Source organism: Juglans regia, chromosome 9, assembly GCF_001411555.2.
Source record: "Juglans regia cultivar Chandler chromosome 9, Walnut 2.0, whole genome shotgun sequence".
NCBI classification, from domain to species: Eukaryota; Viridiplantae; Streptophyta; class Magnoliopsida; order Fagales; family Juglandaceae; genus Juglans; species Juglans regia.
This window is the reverse complement of record NC_049909.1, coordinates 20,417,805-20,440,564: the sequence shown is the minus strand read 5'-3', so window position 1 is coordinate 20,440,564 and position 22,760 is coordinate 20,417,805. Positions and strand designations below refer to the sequence as shown.

The 22,760-nt window shown below is 36.1% G+C and overlaps 2 protein-coding genes across 2 annotated transcripts; both read right to left on the bottom strand.

Moving 5' to 3' along the window:
• Positions 1–9,701: 9,701 nt before the first annotated feature.
• On the bottom strand, positions 9,702–12,111 carry LOC108997012 (BAG family molecular chaperone regulator 1-like). Its single transcript, XM_018973083.2, has 4 exons — positions 11,273–12,111; positions 10,894–11,150; positions 10,651–10,797; positions 9,702–10,537 (listed from the first exon to the last, which is right to left on the bottom strand). Exons 1-4 carry the CDS (start codon positions 11,499–11,501, stop codon positions 10,283–10,285), a joined length of 888 nt encoding a protein of 295 aa, XP_018828628.1. The 5' UTR covers positions 11,502–12,111; the 3' UTR covers positions 9,702–10,282.
• Positions 12,112–13,790: 1,679 nt separating this feature from the next.
• On the bottom strand, positions 13,791–18,418 carry LOC108997125 (lysophospholipid acyltransferase 1-like). The gene is made up of 8 exons (XM_018973268.2): positions 18,117–18,418; positions 16,699–16,754; positions 16,072–16,292; positions 15,568–15,976; positions 15,353–15,438; positions 14,609–14,672; positions 14,406–14,515; positions 13,791–14,266 (listed from the first exon to the last, which is right to left on the bottom strand). Exons 1-8 carry the CDS (start codon positions 18,416–18,418, stop codon positions 14,126–14,128), a joined length of 1,389 nt encoding a protein of 462 aa, XP_018828813.1. The 3' UTR covers positions 13,791–14,125.
• Positions 18,419–22,760: the final 4,342 nt, after the last annotated feature.

The following is a 22,760-nucleotide window of genomic DNA, read 5'->3' as shown; positions in this document are numbered from 1 at the left end:
AAAAAAATAAATACATTATAAATAATACATAGATAGTCAATGAATGGTAATCCTAGCACTATCCGGCCATATATGTCATGACCTCTAGCTAGCTAGCTGGCAAAGTCGTCACTTTCTGCTGAAAGATACCACTGCGAAATCACAGCCATCGTTGATCACGTGCCCAAATTAATTTTCTAGGGTTTCATGATCATATCCATGACCTTTTTCAATTAATTAATTTTTCCCCGTCCAATTAATATTTTAATTCATTTGGGGATCATCATAAAGCTGGAAAACTAGTTGCTTTCTCTTTCAAAAACAATAAATAATAAATAAATATATAATCTCCCATGCAATCACATGCCCTTTTTTTTTCAGAGTTATATATAAATATATATTTCCTGGATGGACGATAAAATAAATATAATTGAACAATGCATGCATGAAGCCATGCTTGCTTGCTTCCGTTTCAAAATGCGACTCTTCAACTCTCCTAAAAGCCAATAGAAAAGTTTGAAATTGTTAATCCAAACATGCATTAATTGTTGCTGTATATTTCATAATTTTAAAATGCATGCATTGCTTTTCTTAATTTGTTTCTATTATTTAGTTTATTAATTGCAGCACATTTAAGTTCCAAAAATAAAATATCCTGATTTTTTTCTAAAATAATACTAAAAAAAAATTACTGCTTTATTATTTTTATTATCCTTGCGTTTCAAAATATCTCTATAATTGGAGATATTTCAAAATAAAATATCTCTATAATTGCGTTTCAAAATATCAGGCAAATCTTATCTTGTCCATGTATTGGACAGTAGTAGACTACAGTTGGTGGGACCAAAATTTTAATTCTGGGCTCTGGGCCCATTGATCATCATCTGTTGGGCCATAATGAGCCCGAAGTAACTAGGAGAAAGTTGGGTTTTATTGCTATACGTTATTCCGAGGTTCGAGGAACAAGATAAACCCATTAGGCTTGAGCTTTAGAGAGGCCCAATCAATAGCCGTTTTATATTTTGGATGTTGATTTCCTCTTTTGCTCTTCATGAGAAAGGTTTTCAAATTATATATTATAGAAATTAGAAATTGGCCCAGTGAAATTTTGAATTATTAGTTTTATAATCGTTTGTATTTTATCACCCTAGCCTACCCTTCTACAAAACTTTTAATTTTCTTTTTCGAAATCCATTGCATCTGACAATGAAGTAAGATACAATCGTCCTCAAGTGTAGAGTTATCCTAGCCGGGCAGTGGGTACATATTCAATAGTACAACTAAAAGTATAAAGAGAGACAGTTCATGCCGAATGGGTGCCAAAAATACTTTCCCACCAACCAATAGATAAGTGCCACGTAGATACTCCAAAAAGATCATAAATGAGCTCGCATCCATCCCAATGATCCCATTGTCTCCCTCTCCTTCTTCGAATGCATCTCCCTCCCCCGTCTGCATACTTTGTTTGAAAGCCCTAACTCTCTTTCTCTCTCTCTTCCTCCATCCCCGATCTGGCCTCAACGCCAAGAAGGCCATAAGTGAACAATATTCAAAATCTATCACGAAAAATAGCCTAAACTTCCACTCAACATCATGGAGATCATTTGTGATAAGCTCCTGAGCTAGTGGTTGTTGTGAGAAATTCTGCAGGACCAAAAGAAAGGGAAAATACAACAAATTTTTTTCTTCTTCTTTTTTGTAATTTTTTTTTTTTAAAAGGAAGTAATGGACACTACCAATGGAGGGAAAACTTTCTCAGCAACACGACAAAGAACAGAGAACCCTCCATGGGTACTAGTGTTACTCGCTATCAATGTCTTGCAAAAGTAATTGGTGGGTTGCTTGCTTGAAATCCCCAATTCCAGAGATAGGAACGAATCCTTTTGCTCTTCCTACATGATCCAACGAGAAATAACTTTGCAATTTAGAAATGGTACAGATGGGAAAGGGAGATGCGCATTCGAAGAAGGAGAGGGAGACAATCGGGTGGAGGTGGGTTCATTTTTAATCTTTTTAGAGTGTCTACGTGGTATTTATCTATTGGCTGGTGTGAAAGTTTTTTTTGCACCCATCTGGCCTTAAGGTTTTCCCGAGTATAAATGCACAACATCCATTCAATACATAGTCCGTGTATGTATATATATGTGTATATATATATATATATATTGTTATAAAGTGGTGTCAACCATTTAAAAGAAGACACCTGTAAAATTAGAAAAAGGACCTTGCAGCTCATATCAGGATGACAAGTATACCAGATTTATCGATGGGGGGCATTTTTCTATTTTGATATGCTCCTACACATCTATATATAAGATGAGTTGGTGGTAAAGGATGGATATACATTTTTCTAAAATTCACAGGACAGAACAGAGAGATCAACATAGAGTTTTTTCTGAGAGCTTTGTAAAAGAGAGGCTGAGTGTGTGTGATCTTGTATTCTCAAAAGTTGTGGTCATTGATCATCAATAAAATCTCTAGATAGTTCCTGCTGAGGATGTAGATCCAAGGATCGAACCACGTAATTCTTGTGTGTTACTTTTGTTCACTGCATTCTAAGCTTGAAACAAGTTATTGACATATCTTGGTATAATAAGTTTCTAATCTTGGCACTATAAGCAAGACATAATTACAACAAGTGGCATCAAGAGCCAGGTTCACGATGGGCACAACCAAGTTTGATGTTGAAAAGTTCACGAGAAAGAATGACTTTGGAATATGGAGGATCAAGATGTGAGCACTTCTGGTCCAACAAGGTTTGTAGGATGCACTTCTTGGTGAAAAGAGCATGAGTTCTTTATCAAACAAGGAGAAAACTGAGATCTTGCAGAAGGCTCACAGCACCATAATTCTATCTCTTGATTATAAGATTTTGAGAGAAGTTGCTAAGGAGGAAAATGATGTTGGAATATGGTTGAAACTGAAAATTTTGTACATGACCAATTCCTTAACAAGTTGACTACACAAAAAGACTAGACTCTACACTTTCAAGATGACTCCATGTATGTCTCGATGAATTCAATAAAATCATCTAAGATCTTGCAAATATACACATAAATATTGAAGATGAGGACCAAGTTATACTGCTACTAAGTTCTTTAGATACTTCATACACCAATCTTAAAGAAACCATTGATGTATGGTAGAGAAAGCCTAACCTTGGATGAAGTACAATCTATTTTGCATTCAAGAGAATTGCAAAACAAAACAGAGGGAAAATAGAAACTGGGGAAGGTCTGACAGTAAGGGGTAGAGCAGAAAAAAAAAATCACAAGGGAAAGAATAAAGTAAGATCAAGATCTAAAGGAAAACAATTGAAGTGTTTTGTATGCCATAAAGAGTGATACTTCAAGAAGGACTGTCCAGAGAGAAAACAAAATGGGGAAAACAAACCTAAGGATGAAGGCAAGGCATCTGTTTTCTTGGATGAGTATGATAGTGCAGAAATGTTAAATGTCTTAGGTGTGGATTTTGGAAATGAGTGGATCCTACATTCAGGATGCTAATTTCACATGTGTCCATCTAAATCATGGTTTGAAACCTTCTCAAAAGTTGATGGAGGATATTTAATCCTTGGAAATAATAAGTCCTGTGGAATTCTTGGAATTGGGTCAGTTAGATTAAAATTACATGATGGTATGGAAAGACTGCTTAAAGAGGTAAGATACATACCAAAGCTAAAGAGAAACTTAATTGCTCTTAGGATACTTGATCAATCTAGCTGCACTTTCAAGTCAGAATCTGGGGTATTAAAAGTTGCAAAGGACTCGAGTAATGAAAGGAGTTATAAAAAATGGTCTCTATGCACTGGTAGGAAAAAAGTCACTGGTGAAGCATCATCTGCTCAAATCATAATGGAAGACATGGCTGTGTTATGGCACAAGAGACTGGGGCATGTCAGTCAAAGGGGTCTCCAAGAACTTGAGAAACAAGGGTTGCTGGGTGAACATAAGCATGGAGAATTGCCATTCTGTGAGGAGTGCATATTTGGGAAGTCAACTAGAGTTAGTTTTAAAATTGCAACTCACAAGACTAAGCAAGTATTAGACTATTCACTCAAATTTGTGGGGGCCAGAAGGGGTTAATTCACATGGGGGAGGAAGGTACTTCTTATCCATCATAGATGATTACTCGAGGAAGGTATGGCTCTACATTTTGAAAAACAAGAGTGATACTTTTGCTAAGTTCAAGGAATGGAAAATACTGGTAGAAAACCAGGTTGGCAGAAAGGTGAAAAGACTCAAAACAGACAATGGACTAGAATATCTATAAAATGAGTTCAATACTTTATGCAAAAGGGTAGGCATTGCAAGACACAAAACTGTAAGAGAGACCCCTCAACAAAATGGTTTTGCTGAAAGAATGAATAGGACTATTTTGGAAAGGGTAAGGTGCATGTTGTCATCCTCAGGCCTATCAAAATCCTTTTAGGCTGAGGCTACTGCTACAATAGCTTATCTAATAAACAAAAGTCCTTCCTTAGCCATAGGCTTCAAAACTCCACAGGAGATGTGGTCTGGAAAATCTCCAAAGTATGATCACTGAAGAGTTTTTGGATGTGTGGCATATGCACATACAAAAATTGACAAGCTAGAATCTCGAACAATAAAGTGTATTTTTGTGGGGTATCATGATGAAATAAAAGGGTACAAACTGTGGATTGAAGAACCTGGGCAACTAAAATGCATAATCAGCAAGGATGTGTTCTTCAATGAACTTAAAATGGCTCGAGCACAGGAAAGCAAAAAGGAAATCACTCAGAATCCTATCTCTGATAACATGCAACTTGAGGTGGAGCAATCACAAACTCACACTGATGATCAAGTTGGAAAATCTGAGGTAACAATCTCAGAGGAAAATGATCAAGGTGGAGGAAATTCTTACAATCTGGTAAGGGATAAACATAAGAGAATTATCAAGTCACCTCAGAGATATGGGTAAGAGTTAACTGCATTTGCATTTACTATTGCAGAAGAAGTTATAGACATGGAACCAAGGTCCTACAAGGAAGCTATGGCAAGTAAAGAAGCTGACATGTGGATACTTGCTATGCATGAAGAAATGGAATCACTTAACAAAAACAGTACCTAGGAACTAGTTTCTAAACCAAAGAAAGTGAAACTAATTGGCTCAAGTGGATCTATAAGAGAAAAAGAAAGCATACCAGGGGTTGAGGGTCTAAGGTACAAGGCAATATTAGTAGCTAAGGGTTTTACACAGAGGAGGAATAGACTATAATGAAATCTTCTCTCCAGTGGTGAAACATAGCTCAATAAGGCTACTATTATTTTGCACTGTCTATCAATATTTGCATTTGGAACAATTAGATGTAAAGACAGCTTTCTTGCATGGGGAACTCAATGAAGTTATATACATGCAGCCCCCAGAAGGTTTTACAACAGAAGTCAACAGAAATCAAATGTGTCTACTTAAAAAATCATTGTATGGACTTAAACATTCTCCGAGACAATGGTATTAAAGATTTGACACTAACATGATTGACAATGGTTTCAAGAGAAGCAGTTATGATAGCTGTGTGTATTACAAGCAAGAGGAAGAAAATCTAATATATCTACTATTATATGTGGATGACATGCTCATTGCTTGTAAGAACAGAGGTAAAATTGAACAAGTCGAAAGCATACTAAAGTTAGAGTTTGAAACGAAGGGCTAGCCAAGAGAATATTGGGAATGGAAATAGTAAGGGACAGGGAGAAAAGGTTGCTCTATCTATCACAAAGTTCATACGTTTTAAAAGTTCTCAAAAGGTTTGGTATGGATCAGTTAAAGTCAGTAAGTACCCCTATAGGGCAACACTCAAGAGTTTTAGTCACTCAAGCACCAAAAACAAATGAAGAAAAGGAATTCATGAAGAAAATACCCTATGTTGGCATGGTGGGAAGCCTCATGTACGCCATGGTGTGCACTAGACCAAATTTGGCCTATGTTGTCAGCTTAGTTAGTAGATTTATGGGCAACACAGGGAACCTCACTGGCTTGCTATCAAATGGATATTGCAGTTTCTTTTTGGCAGCCAAAGGTTGGGATTGAAATTTGGTGAAAGTGTGGAAAAGGAAGTGAACTAAAAGGTTTTGTGGACTTAGACTATGCTGGAAACATTGACACAAGGAAGTCCTTAATTGAGTTTGTGTTTACAGCATATGGAGGAGCTATCAGTTGGAAGGCAAACCTGCAGCTAGTGGTTGCATTGTCAACAACTGAGGATGAGTACATTGCCATGATTGAGGCCATCAAAGAGGCTATATGGTTGAAAGGTATATCAAATGAGTTAGGTATGTTTGAAGGAAATATCACAGTTCACTGTGATAATCAAAGCACTATCATCCATCTTGCAAAAAATTAGGTATACCATGAGAGATCAAAACATATAGACATCAGACTGCACTTCGTGAGGGACATCATAGTAGGAGGGGAGATTGGGGTAGAAAAGATCCCAACTAAGGAAAACCCTTCAGATATGTTGACAAAATCATTGCCAACAGACAAATTCAGATACTGTCTGGACTTGATCAAAATGGGGGATTGTTAAACAACGCCTCATAAGGGGAACAAGCAGGAACTATCTAAGAGGGAGGAGGCATCTTGGAAGGTTAAATGCTTGCCAAGGTGGATAAATGTTATAAAGTGGTGTCAACCATTTAAAAGAAGACACCTGTAAAATTAGAAAAAGGACCTTGCAACCAATATCACGATGACAAGTATACTAGATTTATCGAATGGGGCATTTTTCTATTCTGATATGCTCCTACACATCTGTATATAAGCATGAGTTGGTGGTAAATGATAGATATACATTTTTCTAAAATTCATAGGAGAAAACAAAGAGTTTTTTTTAGAGCTTTGTAAAAGAGAGGTTGAGTGTGTGTGTGATCTTGTATTCTCAAAAGCTGTGGTTATAGATCATTAATAAAATCTCTAGATATTTCCTGTTATGGATGTAGATCCAAGGATTGAACCACGTAATTCTTGTGTGTTACTTTCGTTTACTGCATTCTAAGCTTGAAACAAGTTCTTGACATATCTTGGCATAATAAGTTTATGATCTTGGCACTATAAGCAAAATAGAATTACAACATATATATATATATATATATATATCTCTCTCTCATGATTCATTCATGCATATTGGAAGGAAGTTTTTATACTAGGAGGGCCAAGTTTGGGCGACTCAACTAAAGTCTGTGGGTTAAAGTCCGTGACCCATGACTTGGAGGGTCAGGAGATGACAGGGAAGAAGCTTAGGCCAGCCCAATAAGGGAGAAACATGTGGCACTCTCTCGAACTCGGCGCATTATCAAAGGAAAGACTGGTCGGGATCCTATTCCCTACAGGATCGACCACATTAAATGCAACGTCGAATGACCGGCACCAAAGTCGAGTTCCTGTTGTTGCTACGAACAGCCACATTAAATGCTACGCCATGCACCCAGAACAAGAAGTGATCATTACATTAACAAAAGGATCAGGAATCCGTCAAGGAATTTTGTATAAATAGAAAAATTCTCGTAACAAAAGGAGGTTAATCACTTTCTGAACTCTCTTAGCTCTTCCAGATCTCTCTTCTCCCTCAAAGATACATTTTGACTTTGGCATCGAGAAATGTCACGGACACACCCAACCACCATTGTTTCCTCCCTTACAGACACGTGGAGCGTCGTCAAAACTGGTGGTTACAAAATACTGTCTTAACACATATAAAAAGTGATGCTTCATGCTACAATACAGACAATACTAGCTAGTGCGGTGGGAAGATTGATCATGCATACAGACAATATTACAGTGTCAAGATGCAGAACCTGCTAATGCTAGCGTTTGTGTGGAGGTAAATGCGGCGGAGGATCTAATAAAAGAGTTCGACTTGATGCAGGGTGAGAATGGAGATTGATTGTCTATTTTTTGTCGTAAAAGACTCCTTGCAACGATTTTGATTAGTTGATTTGTCATCGCAAATACCGCGTGGGCAAAGGTTAATCTCAAAAAAATATTTTCTCAGACGTTGCAATTACGTAATATATTCTCAACGATAACCCATGTATTTATTTGCAACTAAATTATATATGGTCTATACAAAGATGCTTATTACCGATGATATGCTTTTCGTGACAAACAAATATATATATATATATATATATATATTTGCAACCAAAAAAAACATCTAACCTTAAAATGGTGTTTAAAGTCGCTTCTTCTGACATCTAACGGCCTTAAATTAATTGTTACGTGAATAAACCTGTAAATACATGTAAAAGGGATGCTCAAATTCCTTTTCACCGAAAAAATGGGAACAAACAAGTTGTTTCTGGGTGCTTCGTTTCAGTGGGACTTGCTGGCCTGAACCACTACTACTACTACAGACATCATGCATGTGCTTGCCACTTGAATATATATAAATTAAAAGATAATTTATTCACGACACGTCCATGTTGGATACCAGATAATCTGGTCCAGATTAGTCCAAAACTCACTGATTATAGGAATGCATTATGTGCTATGTCTTTATGTTGCATAAGCAAGGCTGGCTTTCTGGTTAATCGGTCCCATTCGGCGTGTACGTGTTGGGTGTTGTCATGGCTGCATGCCCATCTGCCCGTAAGGTCCATTTCATTAGCATTACTAGTCTCTGATAAGAACTTCCACCTTGCGTTGAATCTTAATTTCCATATTCAGGTACATGAGGCACAGAGTACTTTCCACTTACTGGTCTGCTATTTTTAATTCTATTTAGTTTGATGGATGCTGAGGAATACTAATACTGAGCAGATGAAATTGACTCGATTCTCTAAAATTATTTACTTTGAAACTTCCATCTGAATTGCATTGTTTTTTATCAAAGCATTCTGCTGTGGCTAACAGCTGTGCAATTGGAGATATAAACGGATGCATGATATAATCTGCATTGATTATTAGATCTTCTATCGTATGTGTTAGAATATTATCACCTTGTTATAGAATATTTTCAGCGCCCCTCATAATTGATGGCGCTATTTTTTGGTGGATTTTCAATGAGTCATGGCCCATGAAGCAGAGGCTTGACCCATTTTGGCTCGTTAAATAAAATTCTTTGCAGTTTTGTGGGCATAGGCACGTTGTCGAGCTACGTGAATCTTTGTGTCTTTTTTTTTTAATCTTAAGATACAAGAGAGGATAATGATCAACAGTAAACTTCTATGTGGAACTATTGTCACCAATATAGATAGTTAATTTTTTACTGCAACTTCTCCTCATGGTACAAATCATTGCTGGCAAATGTTATTCTGCACCCTCCCCTCATGGTACAGATCAATGGCCCTGTTCTTGTTTCTTTACTCCAAAGCAAATCAATGGGAAGAAGCAACTGACATACATGCTTGAAAACCATGAGAGATTCAAGTCATCACTGCATGCGCTTGAGCTTCTTTTATTGATCGCATTCTGCAGTTTGCACTTCTGGCAGCAGCAGAAAAAGAAGGTAATCACATGACAATCACAACAATTGCAAGCAATCCGAAAAGGCAGATTCCAATCCACGAGCTATTTTCAGGCCAATTTTAATGAAAAATTAAGGGGTGGCGCGTATTATTGAGATGATAACAGCCTTTTCTTTCATTCTTATCATTATGGTTTGATTAAGAAGAAGAATATCGAGGTAGTGGTTTAATTATTTCTGAACTGTTGCAGCCTCACAAAAAGCAAGTACAAAAAATTAAAAGGATTTACTTCGGCATTTACTACTCTGCAATCTGCATATACAAGAGGCTATTTCTCTATCAAAAAGTGGACTTGATAGGCGAAATGGTCCCAAGCCATTATTTAGATCTACATTAATTATTTCGGAATAAAAATTAAGGCTACGATTGACTTTATATGGTTCCAAGCCCCACCACACACATAGAAACAAAGAGTCAACACTGACAGCTGCTGCAACAGGTTCTTCCAATCAAATACCATCATCCCCAAATTATGTACAACAGATTGATATCTAAGTGACCATTTTAAGTATACATAAACCCTGTATCCAGATTCCACAGTGTACATTTCTCCCCTCGTCTCTTTTCATATCCAACATATTCTATATACAAATTGTAGAGAACTGAAGTTGCAGAAAAGTAAAGATGACCATGTATGCACACCTGCATCATGTTTCAGAGAAGAAGTGAAATCATTTCAGATCCGAGACAGAAAAGAGTGGAGGAAGAAACAAACTAGCCCCAAGAAAAGAATAAATAAAATCCATGACAAAATAACCCAATCTGCATAAGGTTTGATCCAAACTTTGCTTAGAACCAACTTGAAGTTCAATGTATTAATCAAAGGTTTCCCATTGTGTTGTTACCACAATTGACTCAGAATGCCACTCAGGTTTCTGCAGCAGCATTGGCATTTTCCCTGTAGGCTCCCTCTGCCTCAGTTGTACCTGCTGTATTGGCATTGGCATAGACTGTTGCCTGGATGAATCTGCTTGTGGCTGACATGGGCTTTTATCTCCACTACTTCTGGGTTTGGAATTTTTCAACTTCAATGCATCAAGAGTTTCAATGTGCTTCTGGACTCTCCCCACCTTTAAGATGTCAATTCCAGAGTTAATGACTTTACCTTATTGGCTTTATGAGGAATGAGAATCTCTAAAATGTGTTACTAGAGCTAAAGAGGTAATTAAAAATCCAAAAATACCTGCACCCTTCTCGGCATTTTTAGGTCTCCCTCAGCAACAATTCCATCCAACTTAACTAATTTTTCCATGAACATTTCAGTCAAATTGTCTACATCCATTTCCGAGACTTCCCCGCCTCTAGAAGCTGTTGTTTCCAAAGCAGTGAGCTAGCGAATTGCAGTAAAAGAACAGTTTATCAAAATCTATGTTTTCCTCAATTCCTCGATGAAACAATTCTATGTTTTCCTTATGAAAAAATGTACCTGCCCAGCAAGTTTATCCACTTCCAAACTGATTTCCGCCAAGGATTTTGAGGCCTTCTCAACTTTCGCATTTTTTAACATCTCTAGGCACCTTCTTTCCCTGCTTACAATGTCCTCAACAAGAACTATTTTTGATCCATCTCTAACTCTTTCTGCATCAAGATAGGCTTTGGAACTTCTCTCCTTGTTCTTGAATATCAGCTTCTGATCCTGAGGGTGCAAGCCAGTGGGTTCTGCCAACATTTTCTTCAATTCCCCTGCAAAATAAAAAAATAAAAATCAACTTCCATTAGAAAATTCGATTCCTCTCCATTACTTGAAAACTCGGAATCAAATTCTTAATTGAAGAAAGACTAGAAGTATCAAGAATTCTAATTACCAAAGCTGGCTTGGGAACTAATACGAATATCGTGAAACGAAGAGCCATACTTCACTCGAACTTTAATGGTTGGTATTGATACAGAATTTTGATTCAAATCCCGCTTCTGAACCAACATTCCTCCTGGCCTAATTTCCAATTTTGCAACACTCTGTCCGGCTCCATCGCCGACAGAATTCTTTTTGGATAGCGAAAACATGCTGTCAATCTTTGAATTTGTTGGATTCATGTATTCTTGGTTCTGATTCCAAATGGCTCGAGATAATGAAAATCAGCAAGAGAAAAAAAAGGCAACAAAAGTTGCTTCAAAGTTCTTCCCTTGGAGTAGGGGAAACCCGGAAGTGAAGAAAGAACCTTTGGCCTTTCAAAAGATCGCTTCTGGGAGAAATGGAATGGAACCCAGTTGTGACCCACTGAGATGGAAGAACATGGTGTGGAAAGGACTAAACATTAGACAGAGTCCCATCACAAGCAACTATAGACTATTGTTTATGTGAGAGTAAAGCAAATAGTTTTAAATCATTGTTTGCATGCCTAGAAAAGAAAACAATTGTTTGCATAATCTAACAGTGATTAAGAAAAGAACGATGAGAAACAACAAAACTAACAACGAATCCTTAAATAATAGAAACAACACAGAGAGAGAAAGAGAGAGAGAGAGAGAGAGAGTACAGGAGAACTGAGATCTCCAAAAAGCATTGGGAAGAGGGAGGAAAAAGAAGAAAGAAAATGAAAGGAAACCGGTGGCCAGCGAGAAAAAGTGCGTGAGAGAGAAAAATGCGCAAGGAAAATATTGCGTGAAGGAGATGGATGATATCTCTGGCTTCTCAGTAAGGAAATGAGAGGACATGAAAGGAAATAAAATGGGCTTTCATTTTCTCCAACTGGAAAGTCTGTTATACACATGCTCAAAAGGACAGCTCTACTTGGAAAAATCTATGGCCAGTTGGCACCACCAGTCTGGTTGCCTAATGGTTCGCTCAGAGGGACACTGCTGTCATTTTAAAATATTAATACGTGAAATGTAATTATTGTGAAATTAATCTTCATAGTTTCCTGGATTTGAATTACCTTCATTTTTGCAGTTCTCCCAAACAGCAATAACATTAGACTCATCAAATTTATTTTTAAAATTTGATAAAAAATACATATTTTTTATAAATGTAAAATCTTTCTATTTATAATCTCACATTGGATTCATCAAAATAATAATATAATATTATTTTTTTAATAATAATATTTTTAATTTTTTCTTTCATATGTTGTAATTATACTATCTATATGTTAATTAATAATTTAATTAATAAATAAAATATAACTTGACCCAACTGGGAACAATTAAAACTTCATTTCCACCAACAATTCAAAAAAGAGTACAGATTTCCACCATTTTCACTTCCAAACTAGTTTAGAAAAACAAAATATATATACAGAGTAGTTCATTCACGGTTGAAGAGATGTGATTTTAGAATAAAATAATGATTTGATGATTAACAATGACTCATTATATATGAAGAATGAGATGGATTTACTGTAACTGAAAGTTTTGACTCTTCTATTTTACTGAATCCAATGCAGCTCGTTTAAATATCACAAAATTCATATTTTAGCTTTTAAGAAGTTTTAGCGAGTCCGATGTGGATGCTCTAAAATAAATACGCTGAATGTACCTCGCCTCTGTTTAATATGAGAATGGTGGACCCAATTGCATCGAAGTATATGTTAATTATGATTTTATCACAATAAAATACTTATATGATATAATAAAATACTAATATGATAAAATTAAATTTTATCATTTAAGTAATGTGGATGATATGTTCTACACATTTTAAATGTTATCATTCCTAATCATATCTGATGAAATGACACATTATAACTAGTTATCATTTAAATAGTCGGTAGAAAAAACTTCTTGAAAATACGTCACAATATCAACTATGACTGAGAATGACAACTTTAAAATGAAGAATACCATTCCTTCTTAGTTAAGATTTAAGATAATATATCATGTCTTATTTTATATCAATACTGAAATCGAAGTTTAATTGAGGGTACAAGTTAGAATTTGATGGTTCAGTCAATAATTAGTTTCCGTGTTTTCAAGTATAGATTGAAAAAGAAAAGAAAAGAAATTCGATGTTTCGAGATATAATTGAAAAGTGCTAAACAGATACATTAACTGTATTTGAATTTATATGCACATAAGTGGGGACATGATGGCATCATTAAGGATAACTTTTTAGATATAAACAAGTTATCTCAGCTCATCTCAACTCATCTCACTATTATTCATTAATATTCAGCAACTTTAACTCACAAATCTCATTACTATTCACAACTCATCTCATTACTATTCACAATCCATCTCAACTCATCTCAGCTCATCTCAAATCATCTCAAATCATCTTCGAATCCAAACTATTCAAAGTCGTCTATCTGTCCACGTCAACATTTTGTCACTCATTGGACAGATATGGTCACGTGATCCCGAATTTAACATGTCCAAAAACATACGTGTCGAATGATGAATATATCAAAATTAAATTATTATTTAAAAAAAAAAAAACTTGGGTTTTAAAGTCAAAAGGTGATCAAGTACAAATACCTTATAATTGTCCTGAAACATGTAGTGGAGATCTCTAAACGCCCAACCAAGTGGTTGGAATTTAAACAATTTAAAGCAAAAATCTTAACACTGAAGTCATAAGTGAAGAGGCTCCACAGCTGAAAACAGAGGTCACATTCCATCATAGATAGCCAAGATGAAGGTGAAACCATGGACTGCAGTGCTCTTCCAGTCTCCTAATCTCATCCACAGCATTGTAAAGAGAAGAAAATGCCCTTTCTACCTCACTGTTCTTTCCCAGCTTTAGATCTGACCGGCTTTGCAGGTCTAATTATGTTACCAAGGAGGATCAATACTATGGGAAGAATGGTTCCAACAAAATATACACTTCCATATGATGCAAGTGTTTCGTGCAGACTTAATACCTGTCCAATAAAAGCACATAGGCATAAGAAACTCGAAAGCGACAAGCTTTACTATAAATCCCCAACAAATTGTTTGGGTGGCTGTGCTTGTGTGTTGTGTGTGTAGAGAGAGAGAGAGAGAGAGAGAAGAAGAAGTTACCATGAAACCAACACAGGAGTAGTTCAGAACCAAAAGTGTGAAAGCAAAGTTTAAAAACACCATTAGCTTCTTAATCAGACCAGACACAGCTTGCTGCCACCTGAAAATGACTGTTTGGATAGAAACAAAATAGTACATGAAAACAAAGAGTCAGTTAATTATCTCAACAAATGACAAGGAGATAAGTGGTGACTTATCAATACCTTTTGAACCAGCAATCATCAATGCTGACTGAACAAAGAAGATGATGTACCCAGGATATAATCCCTGTAATTTGCACAGACAAGGAAAAGACAGAGTCACAGAGGTTAATTGGTGTAGAATTTGAAATTGAAGACGAAAAATGTTTTCACACTTCCATTGATAAACCTGAGATGGCAACTTGATCAAATTAAAGGAAAGTTTCAAAATGAAACATGAAAAAAATTTCTTAATGAAACAAAGTATGAAAACTAGTCAATGACTGAAACAAGATTATGGCACAACATTTACCATAGAATTATGTTTTTTTTTTTTTTTATAAGTCCATAGAATTATGTTAATTTGCAATCATATGCTTACTGCTACATCTACCATACAGGATGCCTGGATCAAAGAAGTCATTAATCTAAAACATGAAAAGGTACATGGCAAACAGGAAGCAACAATTGGAACAAGATGAAAATCCCATGAAGAGAACAGCTGTTGAAATGACTCGATAAGGTGAAAATGTTTTGTACAAGAAACATAAATGTTTCAACATAGAAGTATATTCAATTGTTTGAAAGACCTCAAAAATATTGGCCCAAATATAAATGTGAGATAGAGCCAGATTGGCAAGGATTTGTTTTTAATATGCAAAACAAGATTGGCAAGGAAATTGAATTGTCTGACCTCAAAAACAAGGGCAGGAGATAAACAAGATATTCAGGAGAATCAGGATAGCGTAAGGCTGAAATTGTACTCACATGCCAAACAGCACTGACAGTCTGTGTAGCCAGCAACTGAAAGAAACCAGGCTTTTTCCCCTTCTGAACGAGTCTCTCATAAACATCTACATAAGCACACACATTAGATATTCTCTTTAAAGTCCTCTCTTTGTTTGATGTTCTGATACTTTATCCCAAAAAAAATGTTCTGCATGCCCATATTAAATGGAATAACACTTACGAGAGAAACTTACAATGACGCAGCCAGGTGCTGACTTGAATATTCCACACAAGTGGCAGCTCCACTGCACTCTTTGCCAACTCAACACCTAGAATGTCAACATTTATGGCACGATCCCAGCGGGGCTTTGGCGGAGATGATTCAGTCCAGCCACTGAAACCCAGGCCAGAAATAATGATAGAGGCCTCTGAAATTGACCAGATGAAGTAATATTTCCAGCGTGCTGTAAAGCCAGACATGTACTGGTAAAACATCCGTTTCCAGAATCCCCATTCTTGGTATATGGGATCGGTAAACCGGGACAAAGGAAACTGAGGTACCAGGTACAGATACAAGGCCATGCAAAAAGCAGCTTGAACAAGGGCTCTAACTGTGGCCCAATATGGTGATGGCGACGGTCCTTTCTCTGAATGGCTCCAAATCTGGAAATATATAAGAAAAGTGAGAAGAGAGAAGCTAAGAGAAGTTATTCTCTATAACAAGAAATACAGAAACACTTGGAACGTGATAGACCTACCCCCTTTCCTTCGGTCCAGTCAAGATAATCCTTTATTTCAAATACTGGACCAGCAAAGTGACTACCACAGCAGAGGCAGTAACCGAAGTACTCGATCAATGAGGGCAACTCAATCAACCTATTTTTCTTCTGAGCCTCACGCAAGCCTTCCTCTTTTAACAGCCCGTCATTGTAATTTATTGCACACGAAATGGCTTTTAGAGTTAACACCATCAATGCTCCTAATTTCAGCCGACATATATACGCAGCACAGATGAGTTTTTATGCAGGTGAAAAAAAAAATTTGAAGTTGATCAACATATGCCGGTGTGCAATTCGGAAATCAAGAGAAGGTTGGTAAATTTAATAAGCACCAAAAAAGATCTTGAAGTTATCAGTCACTAATCAGATAACTTCTAGTTTTCAACAGAAGGCAATAACACTTGTCACAACCCAGGAAAAAAGCAGGAAAGAAAAGATGTTATTTAGATGACAGTTATGTGCCATATAAATGAACCGGATGCTTATAAATCACATTTATCAAAACAGAACGTCTGTACCATAGCAATGTAAAGTAATAATACATAGATTATCGTCTTTTCACCTCTAAGGAGAAAACGAGAGACAAAAGACTGAAATTGGGCTTACCAGTGCCATCAATACCTCCTTCCTTCCATGCATCACCGCTCATATAATACACGTGGCTACACACATATATGACCAGTCAATAATTCCGAGATAAAGAATCATATCTTGAAGAATTTGGATTCTAAGTAAACGAATTAAAAGATATTTTTAACCATCCTTCATCAATAAGTGAAAGTCAAAATCAATTAAGCAAAACAAAAAGAAAAGGCAACAATATTTTTCGGTTGATAATCTTCAGCAAACCTGAAATAAGATCTAGCAGGCAGACCATAAATCTTGTCTCACTAGGTATGTGTGTAGTCCATAGATTCATGCACGTGGAACTGACAGCTCGATTGTCAAACATCAATAAAAGACATGAAACTTATGCAAGCATCTAAGTAAGTTTTACAACAACAAACACAAAACTGTTGTAGGTCATATGCGTGCAAAAAATCATATGTGTGGACAATCCTTCATCTTTTTCAGATTTGATGTTAGATAATAGATACCATGCCTCTCATGGCTTCCATGATTGGCAAGGTAACTCGACCAGTTGAACAACTTGAGCAATAAGTCTGAGATGACTACAATAACATTTGTTTCCTTTCAATGATCAAGAGCGCCCCCCCCCCCCACAAAAAAAAAACCAAAAGACATGACATATTCCAGTTACATTCCGCACACTGTTATCTTTGCTTGGAAAATATAAGAATAAAGTTAAGTTTTTTCTTGCATAACAACAAAATCATTAGATGAATTGAATCCAGGAAAATCATTTGCCTTTCTTTTTTTATGTTGAAACTGGACAAATACCATGTCTAGAAATTGAGCCAATGGTTAAAGGATGGAAAAACCAAAAAGAGTGATGCTATATACTACACCATTATCCTACGCTCATCCCATTTTGTAAATGTGGCACTTTTCATTACCATTGGATCATCAATTATATTTTATTTAAAAAATATATCAAAAAGTTGATGGACAATACCACTTCGTGATAGTGGGATAATTACGTGGTAAGTAGAATTTTCCTTCCATAAAATCTACCTCACCATCTAGGAAGCAAGCATTGTAGTATTCGATTCAAAACAAGTCCAACCAATTCATAATTCAATAGAATACCAACCAATCAAGCAACCAAAATCTCAAATTAAACATCAATAAACATTTCGCATCGAAATTTCCAATAAATGCATGCTAACCAGAGCAACTAAAACGCCATAATATACCAAAATCTGCGAAAGTAGCGTCGTGGACAAAGAAAAGAGCTTCTGATGCTTCCATAAACTAATGTCAAATTCTGTCCTTCGACGAGCCGTGGAAATTACAAGAAAAAAAGGCTTTTGAATGACATTGCAAATCGAAGTTCTCAAAAATTCAAATATTTCCAGACTTAAGAATCATTTGAAGGAAAATTTAAGCAAAATATTAAGTACCAGCCAATAAGATAGCCGAATCCCAGGAAGAACGTGATGATGCCACACCGGGAGCGAAATAGGACCATGGAAGCGTACCCCAACAGCATGGGGACCAAAAAATGCAGATTGGAAGAGAATCCGAATGAAAGGTAGGAGAGCACAGCGCCGGAGAAGGCCGAGTAAAGGTGCTTGCCTACTCGACCCGGGACGAACCTCCAGAGAAAGCTGACGGGTATGGTGACCGCGAAGCAGAGGAGGAACCGGAGCACCGAGACCGACACCCCGATCGCGGCAGCCATGGATCCCATGTCCAGGTCCATGGCTAATCAAGTCCACTCGGTTTGGGCCGGAGTCTGAGCGTGACTCAAATTCGGGTTCCTGAATCAAATCTCTGTGCTTGGATTTTGTGGAGGGACGACTCTGGAAAAGTACGAACAAATATATAGCAGCAACTATATGGTTTGATCTGTATACTACAACTGTCCGAAACTAGCGCAATAACCCTGAGCGTTTGTCCACATCGGAGTTCGATTGGTGGCCAGTCGAGGATGAGGATCTCACGGGCAGTATATTCGAGTGGGGAATGTCGCTTTCGTCTTGATGAAACTTCGAAATCGTCGAAAATTCGCTCTCAAAAACCGAAAACAAAAGAGACTGCCTTGTCGCCACTCCCTCGTCCTAGCCCAGGATTATCGCCGGCAATTCCTTCTCACGTCGAAGAACTAGAGCCAGAGACCTATTCCCTAGAAGCCGTTAAAGTGAAGGTCCCTCCGCCGCCGCCCGCTCTCTCAATGGTGAGCTGCTCACGTGCGGCCCACCGTACAAAACTGTAGAATTCTTGATGCTACAGCAACTGAGCAACTACTCTACTGATCTCTTCCTTTGCTAATAACTGTTCTGGTACGGTTCTCCAACTATCTCCAACCTCAATTAAGGGCCGTTGTTTGCGTTAACTATCGTTTCATGTCATTTTATTATTATAAATTTTTTAAATTTTTATATAAAATATAATAAATAATTTAATCTTTTCACATTTTAAAATAATAATAATATTTAAAATATAAAAAATATTCTAATCAATCAAATTATTAAGGGATTAAAAACAGTCTCCAATAATTTATTACCACGTAACCCACTCATGAGGCTCTAATAGGACTGCACGGTACACAAACCCTCTTCTGAAAAATTTTCTGCTCTCTCCACCAGATCCCTCACCCCTCTCCTCTCTCTCATTTGTCGACAACCCCTCTCCCAGATACCGCACCATTACCCCTATCTCTCATCTCACCATTCCTAACCATCTCTCTCATCGCGGCTCTTCGAGAACCTCGTCGCTTTGAACCTCGTCATAGAGACCCATAACCTTTCTATCCGCTCAGCCATCACCCATCGACGCTGCAAAGCTATAAAAATTCATCCATCATCATTACATCGATGCTCATCAAGGCTCTTATGCTCAAACCATGGATGCGGGTCTCCTCAAACCACAACTAGGATGTTAAAGGGACCCTACGTACTAAGCAATATTGGATTGTGGAGAAGAAAAAAGTATTAGCTCTGATTGTGATTCAAATTCGTAATTTATGTAAAATAGCCTACATAAAAAACTAAAATATTATGTATTTTCATTTTGAAGAGTTTTGTTTCAAATTTATTGCAATTGACAATTTCTGTAAAATAGAATACATGGATTGGCTGCTTAGGAGACAAACTAGTTGTGTGTCGAACTATTAGTGATGGTCTGGTAGTGGTGGCAACGGCTCGTGGAAGCAACAAACCCAACTCGTCTAGTAGAATAGGGAAGGGAAAACAATTCATTCATAGTACTTTTAATTCTAGCTAGTAATCTCATGTGGTGCTCCTCTTGGCTTTAACTTATGCAATGCTAAGATGAAACTTTATTATTGGAGGGCTGTTAAAGAGCTAAAAATAACCTGACCGTTCTAAAGTATTTCTCTTAAAAATAATATTTTATATAATTTATTTATAAATAAAGCATTTGTCTCTCAACCTTACAGGATTGACAACCTTAAACCCTAAATATTGAAGCAGCATCGCAGACGATGTTTAGCCTCCGGACGACGGATTAGAACAAGCTTAAGAAAGACATAGATAATGTCAGCTCAATTGATGGGGCTAAGAAGATGAAATCGTATGAAGATCAACATTGCTATAAAACTTGTTCCCTGAGAATTTTTTTTTTCCCTCTACGTACTCTTTATTTATGTTTCTACCATCTGGAATTTGATTTCTGTATCTTTTTTCTATTCTTTTTTTTTCTTAATCTATTTTACAATTTTTTTAATGCATTTTCTAATTCGATGACAATAGAAGAAAAGGACTACTTGTGGTTTGAAATAAAAGTTATCCCTATTACAAAGAATGATTTTTCAAAATTATAAGATTATATACAACAAAAAGTTAAGGATTATTATTATAAAATTAACTTTCAAATAAGGGAGTTTGTTTAAACCATATGGGTACCCATATGGGTATCAGTGTTTGAGAAATGAGTTTTGATACTCATCATTCTCATACTCTATACACTACATTTATTTTTATTTATTTTTTAATTTTTTAAATTTTATTATTCTTAAACTAATTGAATTCTTCTACTCTTCATCCATACACCAAACATTTGGTAAGAGAAAAAAATAAAAAATAAAAATTGTAGTATATGCTGTATAGAGATGATGAGTAGAATTTTTCTAGAGAAATACTCAAGTTTAAATTTAAACATTTAAGACATGTTTGGATACTATTAGAATTCTTAAAACTTCTCATAATTTTATTCTCATACATTATTTAAATACAAAATACTTTTAATTTCAAATTTTTAACATTTTAATCTAATCATTACTTAATCGTTATTTAAACAAAAAATTAATATAAATTTTACAAACTTCAAAACAAAAGATAAGATTCAATACCAACTTCAAAATAAAAATAATATTAAAAATTTATATTCAATGAAAATTTTAGTTTTATAATATTTTTATTTAATATGTTCTCCCTCATTTTCAGAAATCTAATAAAACATTTTCAGTCAAATCAATTACTACTATTCACAAAATTTTGATAGAGTAAAGTGTCCAAACACGTCCTAATTAGATCTAAGCAATTTATATTTATCAGTCAAAAGTCACAAACTTAGGCTCCGTTTGGAAACATAATTGTTCTCAAATATTTCATTTATTTACTTCTTAAACATCACTTAAACACAATACACTTTCAAATGCAAATTTTCATCTAATTATTATAAATTTCACAAATTCCAAAAAGTCAAATTAAAAGCAATGCTATTTTTTCAAATTTCAAAATAAAAATTAGGCTCATGCTACTTTTTATCTATCATTTTCCAAAACTCAATAAAACATCTTAACTCAAATAATTTCACTACTATTTACAAATATATTGAGATATTTTAAGTATCCAAACGGGTCCTTGTATGACAACACTGCCTGATTACGCCCAAAGAATAAAACGGTAGTTGTAGCACATCTTTTGGGTGTCGATTCTACGGAGGAGACAAATTAAAAGAATAGTAGAAGGAACAAAGAAACTAAAAAAAATATTAAAAAATTAATAGAGAACAAAGATTAATTTTAAATGCAAATTAAAGTGAAATAAAGTAACTAACAGAAAAAATACTCAAATTTGACAAACAATAAAGCGTCGAGAATCCCTTGCACAAATCTGGTATTTTAATTATTCTTAATTCATTGAATAACTCAATTGAGAACTCAATTCCCAAAATTCTCAATCGGAATGTATAGATTTATAAACCAAAATTAAATCAAATGTAACCCTTTGAAAAATCATTTACCACTTTTAAAATACATAAAATTATTATCACTATTGAGAAAATCCAACAACAACAATATACTCAGGAAGTGATATTGTAGTAAAGAATTAAATCAATATAGATAAATAATTGATCCAAACATAATCAAAGAGTTAATCCTTTCAATAGAAAATGCATGACTGAATCCATAAACAGAATAAATTTTATGATTATTCAGAGAAAACAACATCAGCAATGAATTGAGAATGATAAAACAAAAGAGTTTTAGTAATTGAAAATCAAATACATAAATTAAATAAATAAATAAAAATACTGTCTACTGTGCTAGTTCATAGGGCTGTACACAAACCGGCCGGACCGATCGCCGCCGACTCAGACCGACCGCCGGATTCAGGAACCGGCCGAAACCGGCAGAGAACCGGTCGGCCGACGGTAGGAAATTAAGGAAACCGACGTCGGCCGGTTCGGTCTGCGGTTCAATCCCGGTCTAAACTGACGAACCGGCCGACATCTTATATATATATTTTTTACAATATATTTCTTATATAAAACGACGCTGTTTCACTTAAATAAGTGAAACGACGTCGTTTTTCCCTTGGAACTTAAAAAAAAAACATATGGAACGGCGCTGTTTGGCTTAAAAGCCAAACAGCGTCGTTTCAAAATGGATTTAATTGCCCCTCTCCCCTCTTCTTCTTCTTCCCCGCGTCTTCTTCCTTCCTCCATTTCACCTGCAACTCTCTTCTACTCTCTCATGGTAAACGGCGGCACATCCCTCCTCCGTGACAGAGACGCCGACGGCAGACCGAGGAACCGAACCACACTGCGCCAAGACCGATAATATCGGTTTTCTGTCC